General features: G+C 48.8%; 1 protein-coding gene across 11 annotated transcripts in view; it reads left to right on the top strand.

Moving 5' to 3' along the window:
• The window catches only part of PPIP5K1 (diphosphoinositol pentakisphosphate kinase 1), a 137,326-nt gene that overhangs the window by 13,721 nt on the left and 109,570 nt on the right, over positions 1-14,035 (top strand). For all 11 annotated transcript variants that reach the window (XM_039490936.1, XM_039490935.1, XM_039490931.1 and 8 more), the window contains 7 exons: positions 3,328-3,429; positions 3,771-3,932; positions 10,266-10,387; positions 10,895-10,996; positions 12,488-12,574; positions 13,031-13,106; positions 13,712-13,821. In XM_039490936.1, the coding sequence (XP_039346870.1) occupies positions 3,328-3,429; positions 3,771-3,932; positions 10,266-10,387; positions 10,895-10,996; positions 12,488-12,574; positions 13,031-13,106; positions 13,712-13,821 (761 nt within the window). The remainder of the gene's footprint in view (positions 1-3,327; positions 3,430-3,770; positions 3,933-10,265; positions 10,388-10,894; positions 10,997-12,487; positions 12,575-13,030; positions 13,107-13,711; positions 13,822-14,035) is intronic.

The raw sequence follows: 14,035 nt of genomic DNA, 5'->3' as shown, positions 1-14,035 counted from the left end.
TCAAATGAAAGGGAGGAGTGAGAGCAGCAGAATGATGATGGATTTCAAAAATGCAGAATTTACAGACTCAGAACTGGTAGATTTTCTTCTCATGGGACCTTACCTAAGGGGAAAAGTTGTTCAGGATTGCTGACAGTTTCTCATAGATAATGTTAAAGGCGGAACAGCAAAAAGGAAACCTATAAAATGTGGAAACATGGACAAATTGCTAAGGATAAGTATGAAAGAATAGCACAAGAATGTAGGGATAGAATTGGAAAGGCTAAGGCACAAAATGCATTATGTACAGCATGGGACATAAAAGGACATAAGAAGAGGTTCTATAAATACATTAGGAGCAAGAGAAAAATAAAAGTGTAGGTCCACTATTTAGCAAGGAAGGAGAGCTAATAACAGATGATGTCAGGATGGCTGAGGTGTTTAATGCCTAACTTGCTTCAGGCTTCACTAAAAAGATTAATTGTGACCAGATGCTTAACACAATTAACATTTAATAACAAGGGGAAAGGATTGCAAGACAGAATAGGGAGAGAAGAGGTTAAAGAATATTAAGGTAAATTAGATGTATTCAAGTTGGCAGGGCCTGACCAAATTCATCCTAGGGTACTAAAGGAACTAGTTGAAGCAATCTTGGAATTGTTAGCGATTATCTTTGAGAACTCACAAAGGATGGGTGAGGTGCCAGGGAACGGAAAAGGGCAAACACAAAATCTCCCTTTAAAAAGGGAAACAAAGAGGACACTTGGAATTATAGACCAGTCACTCTAACTTTGATACCTGGAAAGATACTGGAACATAAGATTAAAACATCAATTTGTAAGCTCATGGAGGATAATAGGCTAATAATAACAGTCAACATGAAATTGTCAAGAACAAATCACACTAAACCAACCTACTTTCCTTCTTTGACAGGGTTACTGGCCTAGTGAATAGGGAGAAGCAGTAGATGCAATATATCTTGATTTTTTTTTTTTTAGTCAGGCTTTTGACACGGTCCCACATGACATTCTCAGAAGCAAACTAGGAAATATGGTCTAGATCCATGTTTCCCAAACTTGGGACGCTGCTTGTGTAGGGAAAGCCCTTGGTGGGCCGGGCTGGTTTGTTTACCTGCCGCGTCCGCAGGTCCGGCCGATCACGGCTCCCACTGGCCACGGTTCGCTGCTCCAGGCCAATGGGAGCTGCGGGAAGCGGCGCGGGCTGAAAGATGTACTGGCCGCCGCTTCCCGCAGCTCCCATTGGCCTGGAGCAGCAAACCACGGCCAGTGGGAGCTGCGGGAAGTGGCGCGGGCCAAGGGATGTACTAGCCGCCGCTTCCCGCAGCTCCCATTGGCCTGGAGCAGCGAACCGCGGCCAGTGGGAGCCGCGATCGGCCGGACCTGCAGACGCGGCAGGTAAACAAACCGGCCCGGCCCAACAGGGGATTTCCCTACACAAGCGGTATCCCAAGTTTGGGAAACACTGATCTAGATGAAATAACTGTAAGGTGAGTGTGTAACTGGTTGAAAGACCGCAATTGGAGTGGGTATGGTTTTCTGCCAGACTGGGAGAGTGTTTCTAGTGGAGTCTGGCAGGAGTCTGATAGTAGTCAGTATTTTCATTAATGACTTGAATAATGGAGCAAAGAGTCTTGTGGCACCTTATAGACTAACAGACGTTTGGGAGCATGAGCTTTCGTGGGTGAATACCCACTTCGTCGGATGTGGGTATTCATCCACAAAAGCTCATGCTCCCAAGCGTCTGTTAGTCTATAAGGTGCCACAAGACTCTTTGCTGCTTTTACAGATCCAGACTAACACGGCTACCCCTCTGATACTTGAATAATGGAGTGGAGAGTAAGATTTAAAAATTTGTGGATGACACCAACCTGGGAGAGGCTGCAAGCACTTTGTAGGACAAGATTAGATTTCAAAATAACTTAGACAATTGGAGAACTGATCTGAAATCAATAAGATGAAATTCAGTAAAGGTAAGTACAAAGTACTGCACTTAGGAAGGAAAAATCCAATGCACAACTACAACATGGGGAATAACTGCCTAGGTGGTAGTACTGCTGAAGAGGATTTGGGGTTATGGTATCAGGGGGTAGCTGTGTTAGTCTGTATCCACAAAAGCAACAAGGAGTCTGGTGGCACCTTAAAGACTAATAGATTTATTTGGGCATAAGCTTTCATGGGTAAAAAACCTCTCTTCTTCGGATGCCCACAAAAGTTTATGCCCAAATAAATCTATTAGTCTTTAAGGTGCCACCAGACTCCTTGTTGTTTGTGGGGTTATAGTGAATTACGAATTGAATGAGAGTCAGCAATGTGGTGCAGTTGTGAAAAAGGCTAATATTCTAGAATGTATTAACAGAAGTGTCATATGTAAGATACAGGGAGCAATTGTCCTGCTCTGCTTGGTACTGTGAGGTCTCAGTTGAGTACCTGGTCCAGTTTTGGGTCCCACACCTTAGGAAAGATGGAGAGTAACAAAAATGATAATGAGGTCAGAAAACATGACCTATGAGGAAAGGCTAAAAAAAAAAATGGGCATGTTTACCGTGAGAAAAGAAGACTGTTATCAGGTCCCACCTCTATCTCCTAATATGTTAAGGGCTATTATAAAGAAGATGGTGATCAAGTGTTCTCCCTGTCCACTGAAGTTAGGACAAGAACTAATGAGCCTAATCTGCATAAGGGAGATTTAGGTTAGATATTCGGAAAAGCTTTCTAACTATTCAGCTAGCTAAGCTGTGGAGCAGGCTTCCAAAGGAGGTTGTGGAATCCCCACCACAGGTTACACAAACCTCTGTCAGGGATTGTCTAGGTTTACTTGGCCCTGCCTCAGTGCTGCAGGCTGGATTAGATGACCTCTTGAGGTCCCTTACACCCTTGCATTTCTGTGATTCATACCCAGTTTCAAGGGTCCCATTCCACCCCTCTTTGCTCAGCCTTTTGGATTAGGTTGTTCCCAAAGGAGGAAGTGCTGTTCGTTACATTTCCTACCTCTTGTGTGGCTGAATTTGATTTTATTTAAACTTCCCATTTAGCTCTTTGTTAGGCAGAGTCCAAACAGTGGAACACTTTGTTGTGAAAGAGGAGGGTTTGCAGGGAAAGTACTTTCCCCTGTGTGTTGCTAGGTGGCTTGCTGTGTGTTCGTGTGAGAGAGAGACTTATGCACTGTCAAGCAGACTGACAGACTAATAAGTGCTGTTAGGGTGCCTGGCCTGTGTGGTTGTTTTTTTTTCTTCCCTGCAGCATTGGATCCTGCATGAGCATATTTTAGCTCACACTGAACAGCTCCCTTTTTACCCCCTCTGAGGTTCTCTTCATCTTTTGCTTTCAGATTGGTAGCCGGAGCAGTGTTTACTCCCCTGAAAGCTGTGTACGGAAAACGGGCTCATATATTTACGAGGAATTCATGCCTACAGATGGCACTGATGTCAAGGTGAGGAGAAGGCTGGAGTGAAAGTGAGGGATGGCTGCCTCCTTGGCCAGATTGTGGCCTTAGTAGTCCTGCTGAGAACTCTTTGGAGTGTTCCCTCCAGATGAGAGTTGCTGACAGCACTGCCTGATCAGGGTGAGGATTTAATGCTTGTCTGCACATCAGACATTAATGAGGAGAGTGTGTGGCACCAAACCCCATTCCACTTCTCCATATGTCTGCAGGCCAGGTGTGTCCTGGTGGATTTCAGCTAGTTTGTGTGTTTGCTCAGCTGTAACTTTTTGGGAACCTGGCTTGATGATCCGGTGATGCAGGTCACCTAGCTCACCTCTGTCTCTACCCAGGTGTACACAGTTGGGCCGGATTATGCCCATGCGGAAGCCCGGAAGTCCCCTGCTCTGGATGGGAAGGTTGAACGGGACAGTGAGGGGAAAGAAATCCGCTATCCGGTCATGCTGACTGCCATGGAGAAGTTAGTTGCCAGGAAAGTCTGTGTTGCCTTTAAGGTTTGTGCATAGAATCATAGACTATTAGGGTTGGAAGGGACCTCAGGAGGTCATCTAGCCCAATCTCCTGCTCAAAGCAGGGCTAATCCCCAACTATTTTTTTTTTGTGTGTGCCCCAGATCCCTAAATGGCCCCCTCAAGGATTGAACTCACAACCCTGGGTTTAGTGGGCCAATGCTCAAACCACTGAGCTATCCTCCCCCCTTCTGTAGGAGTAACAGACTGTTCCCTGAAACATCTTGTTTGTGCCCCAGGCATCCACTTCTGCCACAGCCTGTCACCCCATTGGTCCTGACACCCCTGAGACCGAGGTCTGTAACCAGTCAGGCAAGCTGAGGGGACGTGGGGGTGGGGGGGAAGGGAGCAGCTCAAATGTTTTCTGTGTTCTCAGCTACATGTGGGCTGAGAACATTTAGCCTGCTTGTGTTGCATTGGTTAGTGTCACTCTCTAACTTGTGGCCTGGCATCTGCTACTCCCATGGTCTGTCCCTTCCTTCACTACTCTTTCCCATTCTCATGTACATCTTAGTGCATGTTTTCTGCCACTTTTTCAGTGTCTGTTTTGCTGTTGGGCCCATGTACATTAGATGCTTTTTGGCATTGCTGTCCCCTGGTTCTGGTCCTGTGCTTGCATGTGGAAGTGCTCCTTGCATTTCGCAGGGGTTCAGCACCAGTGTGATTGCACCATTTAGAACCAGTCTTGAAAACCCTTTCCTCTGCAGCGTTGGAGTTCTAGTGTGGATGGGAGACCCAGGCATTGCAGCTGCACTGGTTCAGCTGTCCCTCTTGGTGCAATCCACAATGCTCCTGCTCACCCTCCATAACTACCCCGGTCTCAGCTTGTTGCCATGTACTTACCCATGACCTGAGACTGCCCCTTCCCATGGAGGGTGCTGAGGTGATTCTTGACAGTTCTTGGCTCTGTCCAGTAGTTCCTTCCGCTGTCTGGGCTCTGACAGACCTGCTCCAGCAATTCAGCTGTCTTGTTCCAGCCACCTCTGGGCTTGTCCAAGGCACAGTAAATCGATCCCTGTTTCTGTGTGAAAACTTCAAATAAGCTTCCCCTTCCAGACACTGGGCTCTGTTCCACTGCCTTCACTCTGCAATGACTCATCTCCCCATGCAGGTTGTCTTTACCGTTATTGTTAGGGGGCTTATTCCTTCACCCTCTCACTTCCCTGGTCCTTCTCACATGAACAGAGAGCAACAATACCCAAAGTTGCAAACAATTCAATGTTTATTGGGGTGAACTTCCAGCAAGCATGATTCCAGTTTCCTTCCTTAGTGTCCCCCTTCCCAGCTCTGACACCACAGAGCCTTGCCTGTGGCCCTGTTCCCATCCCCTGTTCCCATTTTCCCCTTTAGCAAAACATGATTTTAATTCCCCCATCCCCAGTCCCTGTTCCATTTCCCCCCCCCTTTACTTCCTGATTGACTGCAGACTATATAGTAAAACCTGAGTTTTGCTTAGCTATACCTTAACCAATCATTTTACTGAAATTTAACTAACTAATCCTAACATATTGTAACATGGTTATTTAACCAATTATATTCCACCACCTTCGTTGGTTTACATCCAACAAAATTAATTATACAGCAGACAGAAACAATTACAGAACCAGACAGAGACCATGCAAATAAACATACAAAACAATGCAGAAGTGAGGATTTCACAACTACATCTATACAAACATAAGGGTTTTTCAGCTGTGTCTATTGATAAGTGAGTTCTTGCCAGACAGGATGCTATCAAACTAAGTTTCCTTTTACATCTTCTCGGCTCTTCCCTTTCTCTGGAGGTGATAGAAATATCAGGACAGGATTGTATTCCTAATAGCCCAATAGCACCTTATTTCAATGTGACTAATTTGGAATGTGAGGATGTGACCATACACTTCCCAGCTTATGGCTGCCTTTGCTGCTTAGCCGAAGAACCAGGCCTCAGACTGTCACAGTAAAAGAAGGCCATTACACAGACAGACAGTGATTTTTGATTTTTTTTTCTTTTATACCTCTATAACTAGCTAAGTGATAAGAATACACCTAAATTCTTAAAGTGTAGGCCTTTGCAGACAGGCCTGAATATCTATATCCTAACAGTTATTTTCCCTTCCACCAGTTCTGTACTTTTCCTCTCTCCCTTAATTTCTGAGATTTCTCTGCCTCCCCTCTCTTCGCCCCTCCCCCCAATTCTTCACTTTTTTTCTCTATGCCCCATCTTCCACCATCATCCCCAGCACAGGCGCACACATCCAGACATGTTCTTCTCACCATGGCAGCAATTGTCTGTATTACCAAGCAAGGCAGCGCCAGGTCTCCCGCTCTTTGTGCAGAGGCCATCAGGCTCTGGAACGAATGCATCATGCATGATGTCCTGCTCCAGGCCACATATCTTCTGGGTGCCAGCAAGTCCCTTGCAGACGCACTCAACAGGTCCTTCCACGTGAACCACGAGTGGGAACTGCATGATCCCACACTACACTCCATTTTTCCACTGGTGGGGCCAGTGCCGGATTTACACCTTATGCACTCCCTAGGTACAGCATCGTCTGCTCCGCCTGCCTACATCTTTTGTGTTTTCTGTAAAAAAATGAAACTTTTAACCCACTTTTAGGTGACCCTAGAACGCCGGTGCCCCTAGGCATGTGCCTACTGTGCCTAATTGGAAATCCAGCCCTGGGTGGGGAAACCCCTGCTGGGACCTCTTCACGACCAGCACGAACCACAAACTCCCCCTTTATTGTTCCAGGGGAACACTGGGAGTGGATTCACAGGGCGATGCCCTTCTCCTGCCGTGAACCAAAGACAAACACTATGCCTTTCCACCCATTCCCCTCCTCCTCCAAGACCTGCGCAAAATTTGCAGGGACTGGGCTACAGTCATACTGATAGCCTCCTTTTGGCCTCGCCAGTACTGGTTCACAGACCTCCTCCACTCGCCCCCCCTCAGTCCACATCCGCACCCACCTGCATCCCCTCATGCAGGCACAAGGACGACTCCAGCACCCCCACCCCACCCCACGGCTTGGTATTTGGATGAACTTGCACATAGACCAGGTGTGCTCCACACCCCCATATACGACATCCTCATGCACAGCAGGAGGCCATCCACCAGCACCTGCTGTGAGGCAAAATGAAAGCATTTCACGACCTGGGCACACTGCCACCATTACCCACTGGACTCCATATTTATTCCTAACCTCCTGGACCGCCTTCTCAAACTGTCGGGTCTTGCCCACTCCTCCATATGGGTTCACTGTGGGGGGCACTGTGCTTTCCTCCCTCTGGTAGATGGTTTCTCCCTCTTCACTCACGCAACCACCACTCGTTTCCTCAAAGGTTTGCTCAGTGCCTTCTCACCAGTGCTCAAACCTAGCCCCTCTTGGGACCTGAATATCGCTCTCGCTGTCCTTACTAAACCACCCTTTGAACCAGGGCTTTGGTGTGGAGCCCAGAGCTGGAGCGCGGAGCAGCTCCAGAGCAGTGGAGCTGCAGGTTTTTGCCTGGAGCTGGAGCGGAGCCGGAGCACAGCTCTAAAGCCCTGCTTTGAACCCCTCACAATCTGCTCTCTCGCCCACCTCCGTGAAGCTGGTGATCTTGTTGGCCATCACCTCGGTGAGACACATTAGTGAATTGGCAGCCACGATGGCTGACCCTTCCCCCCCACCATCTTCCACAAAGACAGTCTCCTTGTGCCTGTGCCCCAAATTCCTTCCCAAGGTGGCCTCCGCATTCCACCTCAACCAAAGCATCCACCTTCCCATCTTTATATCCCAACCCTCATGCCTTCCACAGGACCAGAATGTTACAGTTGTTTAACATCTGCCAGGCACTAGCCTTTTTATCTCCAATGCACCTGTGCCTTCTGCGCTTCTCCCATGTTCCTAGTCGTCACTGCCAAACGTTGCAAGGGCCAGGCCCTCTCCTCCCAGCCCACCTCTAAATGGATTGCCTGTTGCATTTCTGAATGCTTCTGTCTCATGTGTACCCCTGCCCCCTGGAGTCATGGCTCATTCCATGCAGGCGCATGCTGCCGTGTCCACCTTCCTCGCGGATGTGCCGTGGCAGGACGTTTGGCGGGTAACCACATGGCGTCCCCATCCACACCTGTACTGCCCACTATACCATTGCCCCAGAGCGGCTGTGGATGTGGCCACCGGCCATACTTTTACAGACTAAGGCCTGATCTAAACTACACAGTTAGGTCGACGTAAGGCAGCTTAAGTCGACCTAATTATGTCAGCATCTATACTACAGCTTTGTCCTGCCGCTGTATGTGCTCTACTACATAACTCCATCTCCATGAGAGGCGTAGGACTTATGTTGGTGTAGTTAAGGTGATGCAGTGTCTGTGTAGACACTGTTACTTACATTGGCTGTCAATTTCACAGTTCCAGTGGAGCAGGCATCTGAAGCCCAGCTGTTCTCTGCTCCCCTGGGGAGCTGGGCAGCTGGCCCTTGCTCAGAGTGGAGGTGAGAAGCCCGGGCTGCTGGACCATGCTCCCAGTGGAGGGTGCAGCGGGAGAAGTCCAGGTGGCTGGACCCCACTCTAGGCTGAAAGAGGGGGGCTGGGCTGGACCTGCTCTCAGTGGGGAGGGAGAAGCCTTGCTTCCCCCCCCTGCCCTGTTCTTCCCCCCACCCCACAACATTGGCAGTCTTGTCAACTTCTGGCTCCATGCTGGAGCTGTGAAATTGACAAGGCTGCCCAGCTCCGGGCAGGGAGCAGGCAGGGGAGAAGGGTGGGGTGAGAAGCCAGGGCAGCTGGACCCCACTCCTCAGGGGCAAGAAGCCCAGGTGGCTTCCCCCATTCCTGGTGGGGAGCGGGGAGGCGAGGGGAGGGGGCAGCCCATCGGGAGCCCAGGAGCATGTGGGACAGCTGGGCTCCCTGCAGGGAGCTGAAGCTGGTCTCTCAGCTCCTCGTACTGCACTACCCCTCTTAGGTTGGTGTAAGTGTTCCTGGTGAGGATATGTACCACTGACCCAAGGAGGGTAGTGTGGACATCAGCCACCACAGTAATTACTGCAGTGGCTGTAAGTTGACCTAATCTAGGTTGACTTAAGTTTTTAGTGTAGACGTATCCTATGACTTCTCGCAGGTCCTCGCACTCACCTCCATGCTGTGCACGGCTCGCTAATCACCCACATTTGGAAACCATATAGAACCATCGCTCAAAGAAGAGGAGGTTACTTACCTGTAACTGGAGATGCTTCGAGGTGTGTGGTCCCTATTTGGATTCTGATACCTGCCCTCCATCCCCTCTGCTACGGACTACATTGCTTAGTGGTAAGAGGGATACTGGAGCAGCATTGACCCACATGGCCTCTTATAGCCTTGGACGCAAGCACGCAGACAATGCACGATGCACGTGGGGGTCAATGGACATTGTTGCAATACAAAACGCTTCTGGCTGTAGCGCATGGCATGAGTGCGTATCCACATTTGGAATTCAGACAGGGACCACACATCTTGAAGAACCCCCAGTTACTGGTAAGTAGCCTCCTTTTTCTAGTCCTTGTGGTTGAGGAGAAAAGCTTGTGGAAAACAGTTCCACACAAATGCCATGGCTGTGGAATTGCAAAACATATGGGATCCTGTCTGTATGGAACCAAACCTATCCACAAGTTCCCCACTTCTGAGCTATATGCAGGTGAGACCAGGGGTCAGGCCGTTACTGCTCAGAGGCTGCCCAAATGAATTGGGCTATGTATTGCTATTGTTATGACCTAGCAAACATTCATGTACATTTTGGAGATGTCCAGTGCACTCAGCTGAGACTTAAGATAGCTTGCATGGTAGCCTTTGTGCTGTCTTCATCCTAGGACTTTGTAATGCTGCTTCTCAGAGCTCTGTATGTGGCTTTTCCCCTCAGCTGAGGTTTGAGTTGAAAGGACTGAGCGCAAGAGTGTAGTCACTTCTCATACACTCTTGACATGGCACCCAGAGATTATGCTTGTTGTGACAGTTCTGCTGTCCTAGTTCACTTGCTCATGGTGCAGCCCCTTTATCCCACAGATGTGAACATACACAGGCTTGCTTACCTGTAAGAGCCAGTTACTGGTAACTCACTCCTCTCTTTTCTCTCTCCCAGAATCCATGAAGTGTATGTATTGGTGGTATGGGGGTGCTGAAGCCAGAGGCTCCTAGCCTTCCTGCCAGAGAAAGCAGAGCTTGGAAGGCCTCTGAGGAGCCAAGCTGCACAGTGTACTTGCTAGGCCTGTGCCACATAGTCCTCTTTCATGGCTGCTGGGCTGGGTCTGTGCTGCCTGCCCCGAACCCTGAGCTCTTGGGGAGGTTTTTCTGAATCCCTTGCCCTTTGTTTCCTCCTCATGCAGCAGACAGTGTGTGGGTTTGACCTTCTGCGGGCGAATGGCCACTCCTTTGTCTGTGATGTGAATGGGTTCAGCTTTGTGAAGAACTCCATGAAGTATTATGATGACTGCGCCAAAATTCTTGGGTATGTACAGAGGTAAAGCGTGTGTGTGTGAGAGCTCCTCCAAGTATGTGGTATAACCCTGTGTGCCTTATGCTGGAGAGCTCAACGAACTGCTCAGCAGGGAACACTTGCTTTGTATTTGAAACTTGTAAGTGCTTAGGATGGGGAAGCTCCAGGGTGTAAGGAGTTAATTTCTCTCAGATGCAGATTTGCCAGCCAATAGTAGTATCTTCAGATGTAGTCGAGTTGGCCTTTTTATAACCTACTGAACCCAGCTACTGTACTGGAGATACTTGGAAAGTGATTGGTTGGCCTGATGCAAAGGATGCCAACGCTGCACTCTGGAGCTCTCCTGCTGGGTCTGTGACATGACACATCTGACTTGAGAGTGTGTGCAGGACTAAAGGAAGCACCGTCTGTGGCATAATGGGTTTGAGCAAGGCTGTGGTGGAGAGGGATTCTAGGGGAGCTTGTCACTGGGTGCAGATTGCTAAGGGAATGGGATTCCTGTGTTCTGGTCTGTTCCAGGAATATAATCATGCGGGAGTTGGCTCCCCAGTTCCAGATTCCCTGGTCCATCCCAACGGAGGCAGAGGATATTCCCATTGTCCCCACAACGTCAGGCACCATGTGAGTACCTGTTAGCCCCAGCAAAGCGTGTCCCCAGGTGTAGCCAAGTATTGCCATACTCCCCCATAGCATTGTGCTTCCCCTCCAAGCATTTGGGTCTGTGCAGAACACTGAGACTGTAAGGCACTAGAGAGACCTAACCAAGCTAGGGGAGGGCATTACAACGAAGGATAAAATTGAGTGTTGAGAAATGCAAACGAATGCACATTGGAGGAATAATAGGAACCATTCATGTGCCTTTGAGGGTTCTAAAGGAACGGTATCAACTCAGGGAAGGGACATGGGTGTCATGGTGACAGCTGAGTGAGCCTCCTGCTCAGTGTACAGTTGCAATCAAAACAAAACTGGTAAGATACTGAAGAAATGGGATAGTGAAAGTATCATGATGCCATTATATAATCTGTGGGATGTCCTCATTTAGAATACTGTGGTCAGTTCTGGTCACCCCGTCATAAAACGGTTGTACCAGAAATAGATGGGGTGCAGAGAGGGGTGATAATGAACAGGAGCCTGACAAACTCTCCTATGAAGAGAGAGAGAAGAGATTGGAATTGTTACCTTAGGGAGGAGACAAATAGGAGGGTAGAATAAAAATATACAAAATAATGACTGATCTGGAGAAAGTAGATCAGGAAGTTCTCTTATTCTTGTATTCTGGGAAAGGTTGTTGAGAACAGTCAATTTCATTGACTGGTGGCAGATTTGAAGCTGATGAAAGGAAATATTTTTTTCACACAAGACGGCCTGTGGAACTCATTGCCACAATTGCATATTGTGGCAAAGTTCTGCTCAGGACTCAAAAAAAGGTTTGGCCATTTATATGGATAATAAGCACAGCCAGAGTTACTGTGGTAATTACTGAAAAGTTTTGGAAGTGATATCACTCCTGCTTCTGGGCATAAGCTGGCCTAACTAACAGGGGTCAGAGGAAACTAGCCCTGGGGCAGGCTGTCCCAGAACTGCCTGGTGCATGTTTTTTTCATTTGGTACTGGCCAAAAGCAGAGACAGGTGTTGTCCCAGTGGTCTGGTCCAGTCTGGCCATTTCTGTGTTCCCCAAGTGGAATTGTGCACTTCCTTAAAGCAGTTTGGCACAGTCCAAAGTCCTGTTCCTACAGCTGCCCTAACATCTGGCCCAGCTCACACCACCAGAGTCTCCTGTTGCTTCATGCTTACATGTCAACTTGTGAATGCTGTGACTCTGTCTGCTGTGGTGTTAATGTGACTGTAGCATTTTGACTCCTGTCTTGCAGGCTCTGAACTTGTGTGCCAGTCTGGGTTGGGGTAACCACATCTGATGATGGGGATTCTCCCAGATCTAGTGTAGGCTTTCTAATGCTGAAACAGACTTTTGAGAGTATGGGGGTGAAAGGAGTTTCTGCAAAAAGGGGATCTGTCTCCTTGTGTTGGTGTTGGAATGGGAGAGGGAGGAGTCTATGGAAAGGGTGCTGTCTCCTGACAGGGCATGTGCTTTTTGATTTCTTCCACCCTAGGATGGAGCTGCGCTGTGTTATTGCAGTGATACGACATGGAGACCGCACCCCCAAGCAGAAGATGAAGATGGAGGTTAAACACTCTAGGTAAAGGGTGCAGCAGAAGGGGTATGGACTCTTGCAGTCAAGAGAAATGATAGGTAGAGTGCTTAGCTGCTGAGGTCATGGACCAAGCATGAGAGCCCACTGCATGGGAAGCCGTGCTTTCTCTAGCTACATTCACAGCTAATACCTTCCACTCAGTCAATCTAGCCTGCCCCAGGAAGCTCCTGCATTTTCCATGCAAGCACTGGGAGAGGGCAGCTTGTGATGAAGGCTTGTTCAAAGTACAAGATCTTGGACTTCCTGCTGGGCACTTGCAAAGGAGAGAAACCATTGGCTACTCTTTCCTTCTCCTAGTTCAGGCTGAAAGCACCTGTTTTCCTGGGAATTCTGGGGGGCAGGGATGAGCCTGTAGACATGCCAGCTCTCGCTGAAGAGGGATGACCATCCTCTTGGCATGGGAAGAGCTGAAAATCTGACTAGGTCTGTTTGTCTGTTTAGGTTCTTTGAATTATTTGAGAAATATGATGGCTACAAGACAGGGAAGCTGAAGCTGAAGAAACCAGAGCAGCTGCAGGTGAGGGGAGACCTTCCTGGGGTCACTGTACAGAAGACCTGGGTGATCTGGATCCGAGAGAGAGCTTTTTTGTGTGGATGGTCAATGGGAAGAGCACTATCTGAGCACTCTCCCCATCACACACACAGCAGGTCTTGTCACTAGCTTCCAGCAGGGACTGCTCATGGGCAAGAACCTGAGGAAAGACGAACTGCTGTAGAACCACAATAATGTCAGTCCTGCTGCTCTCCCATCATGGCGCTGTCTCGGTGAGAGAGCGCCTCTAACTTCGAGAACTGGAGGAATTGAAGGCTTATGTTTGCTCCTGAGCAGGACAGAGCTGCAACCTGAAAGTGGAAGGAACTAGAACTAGCCTTAGCTTATCCCGGCTAAAGCTGTGTCTTGGAGATTAAAAATGTCGATGCAGATGAATGTGGGAAACAGTTTCAATGATGTGAGCGGCCATGGAGCTAGGTGCATGCTATCTGAGTGCCCATCCTCCGTGGCTCACTGGGAGGAAAGTGGGTGACTGTGGAGCTGGGTGTCTGTTAGCCTTGGGGCACTGTAAGGGTAGGGGGTGCAAGCTCTCTGGGTACATGATAGATGGTGCTCGTTATCCCTGACAGGAAGTGCTGGATATTGCGCGCCTGCTAGTGGTGGAGTTGGGAACTCACAATGACTGTGAGATAGAGGAGAGGAAGTCCAAATTGGAGCAGCTAAAAACTGTCCTGGAGATGTGAGTAAGAGCGAGTCGGGTGAGGTGGAGGCTCATGTTAGGGCTGCCTACTCCAGCTACAGAAGGGAGACACATTATTGAAGCACTGTGTACTGCTCATGTCCTGCCTGGCCAGTCCCCTAGGGGTGGCAGAGGCTGCTGCCACCTTCTTGTAGGCAGCAGTACCTGGAGGATGACACCAGCAGGGCTTGCTCCGAAACTGGCACCACAAGCA

This window comes from Mauremys reevesii, linkage group 10, assembly GCF_016161935.1.
Source record: "Mauremys reevesii isolate NIE-2019 linkage group 10, ASM1616193v1, whole genome shotgun sequence".
Classification (NCBI taxonomy): Eukaryota; Metazoa; Chordata; order Testudines; family Geoemydidae; genus Mauremys; species Mauremys reevesii.
The sequence above is the reverse complement of the archived record's forward strand: the minus strand, read 5'-3'. Positions and strand labels throughout refer to the sequence as shown.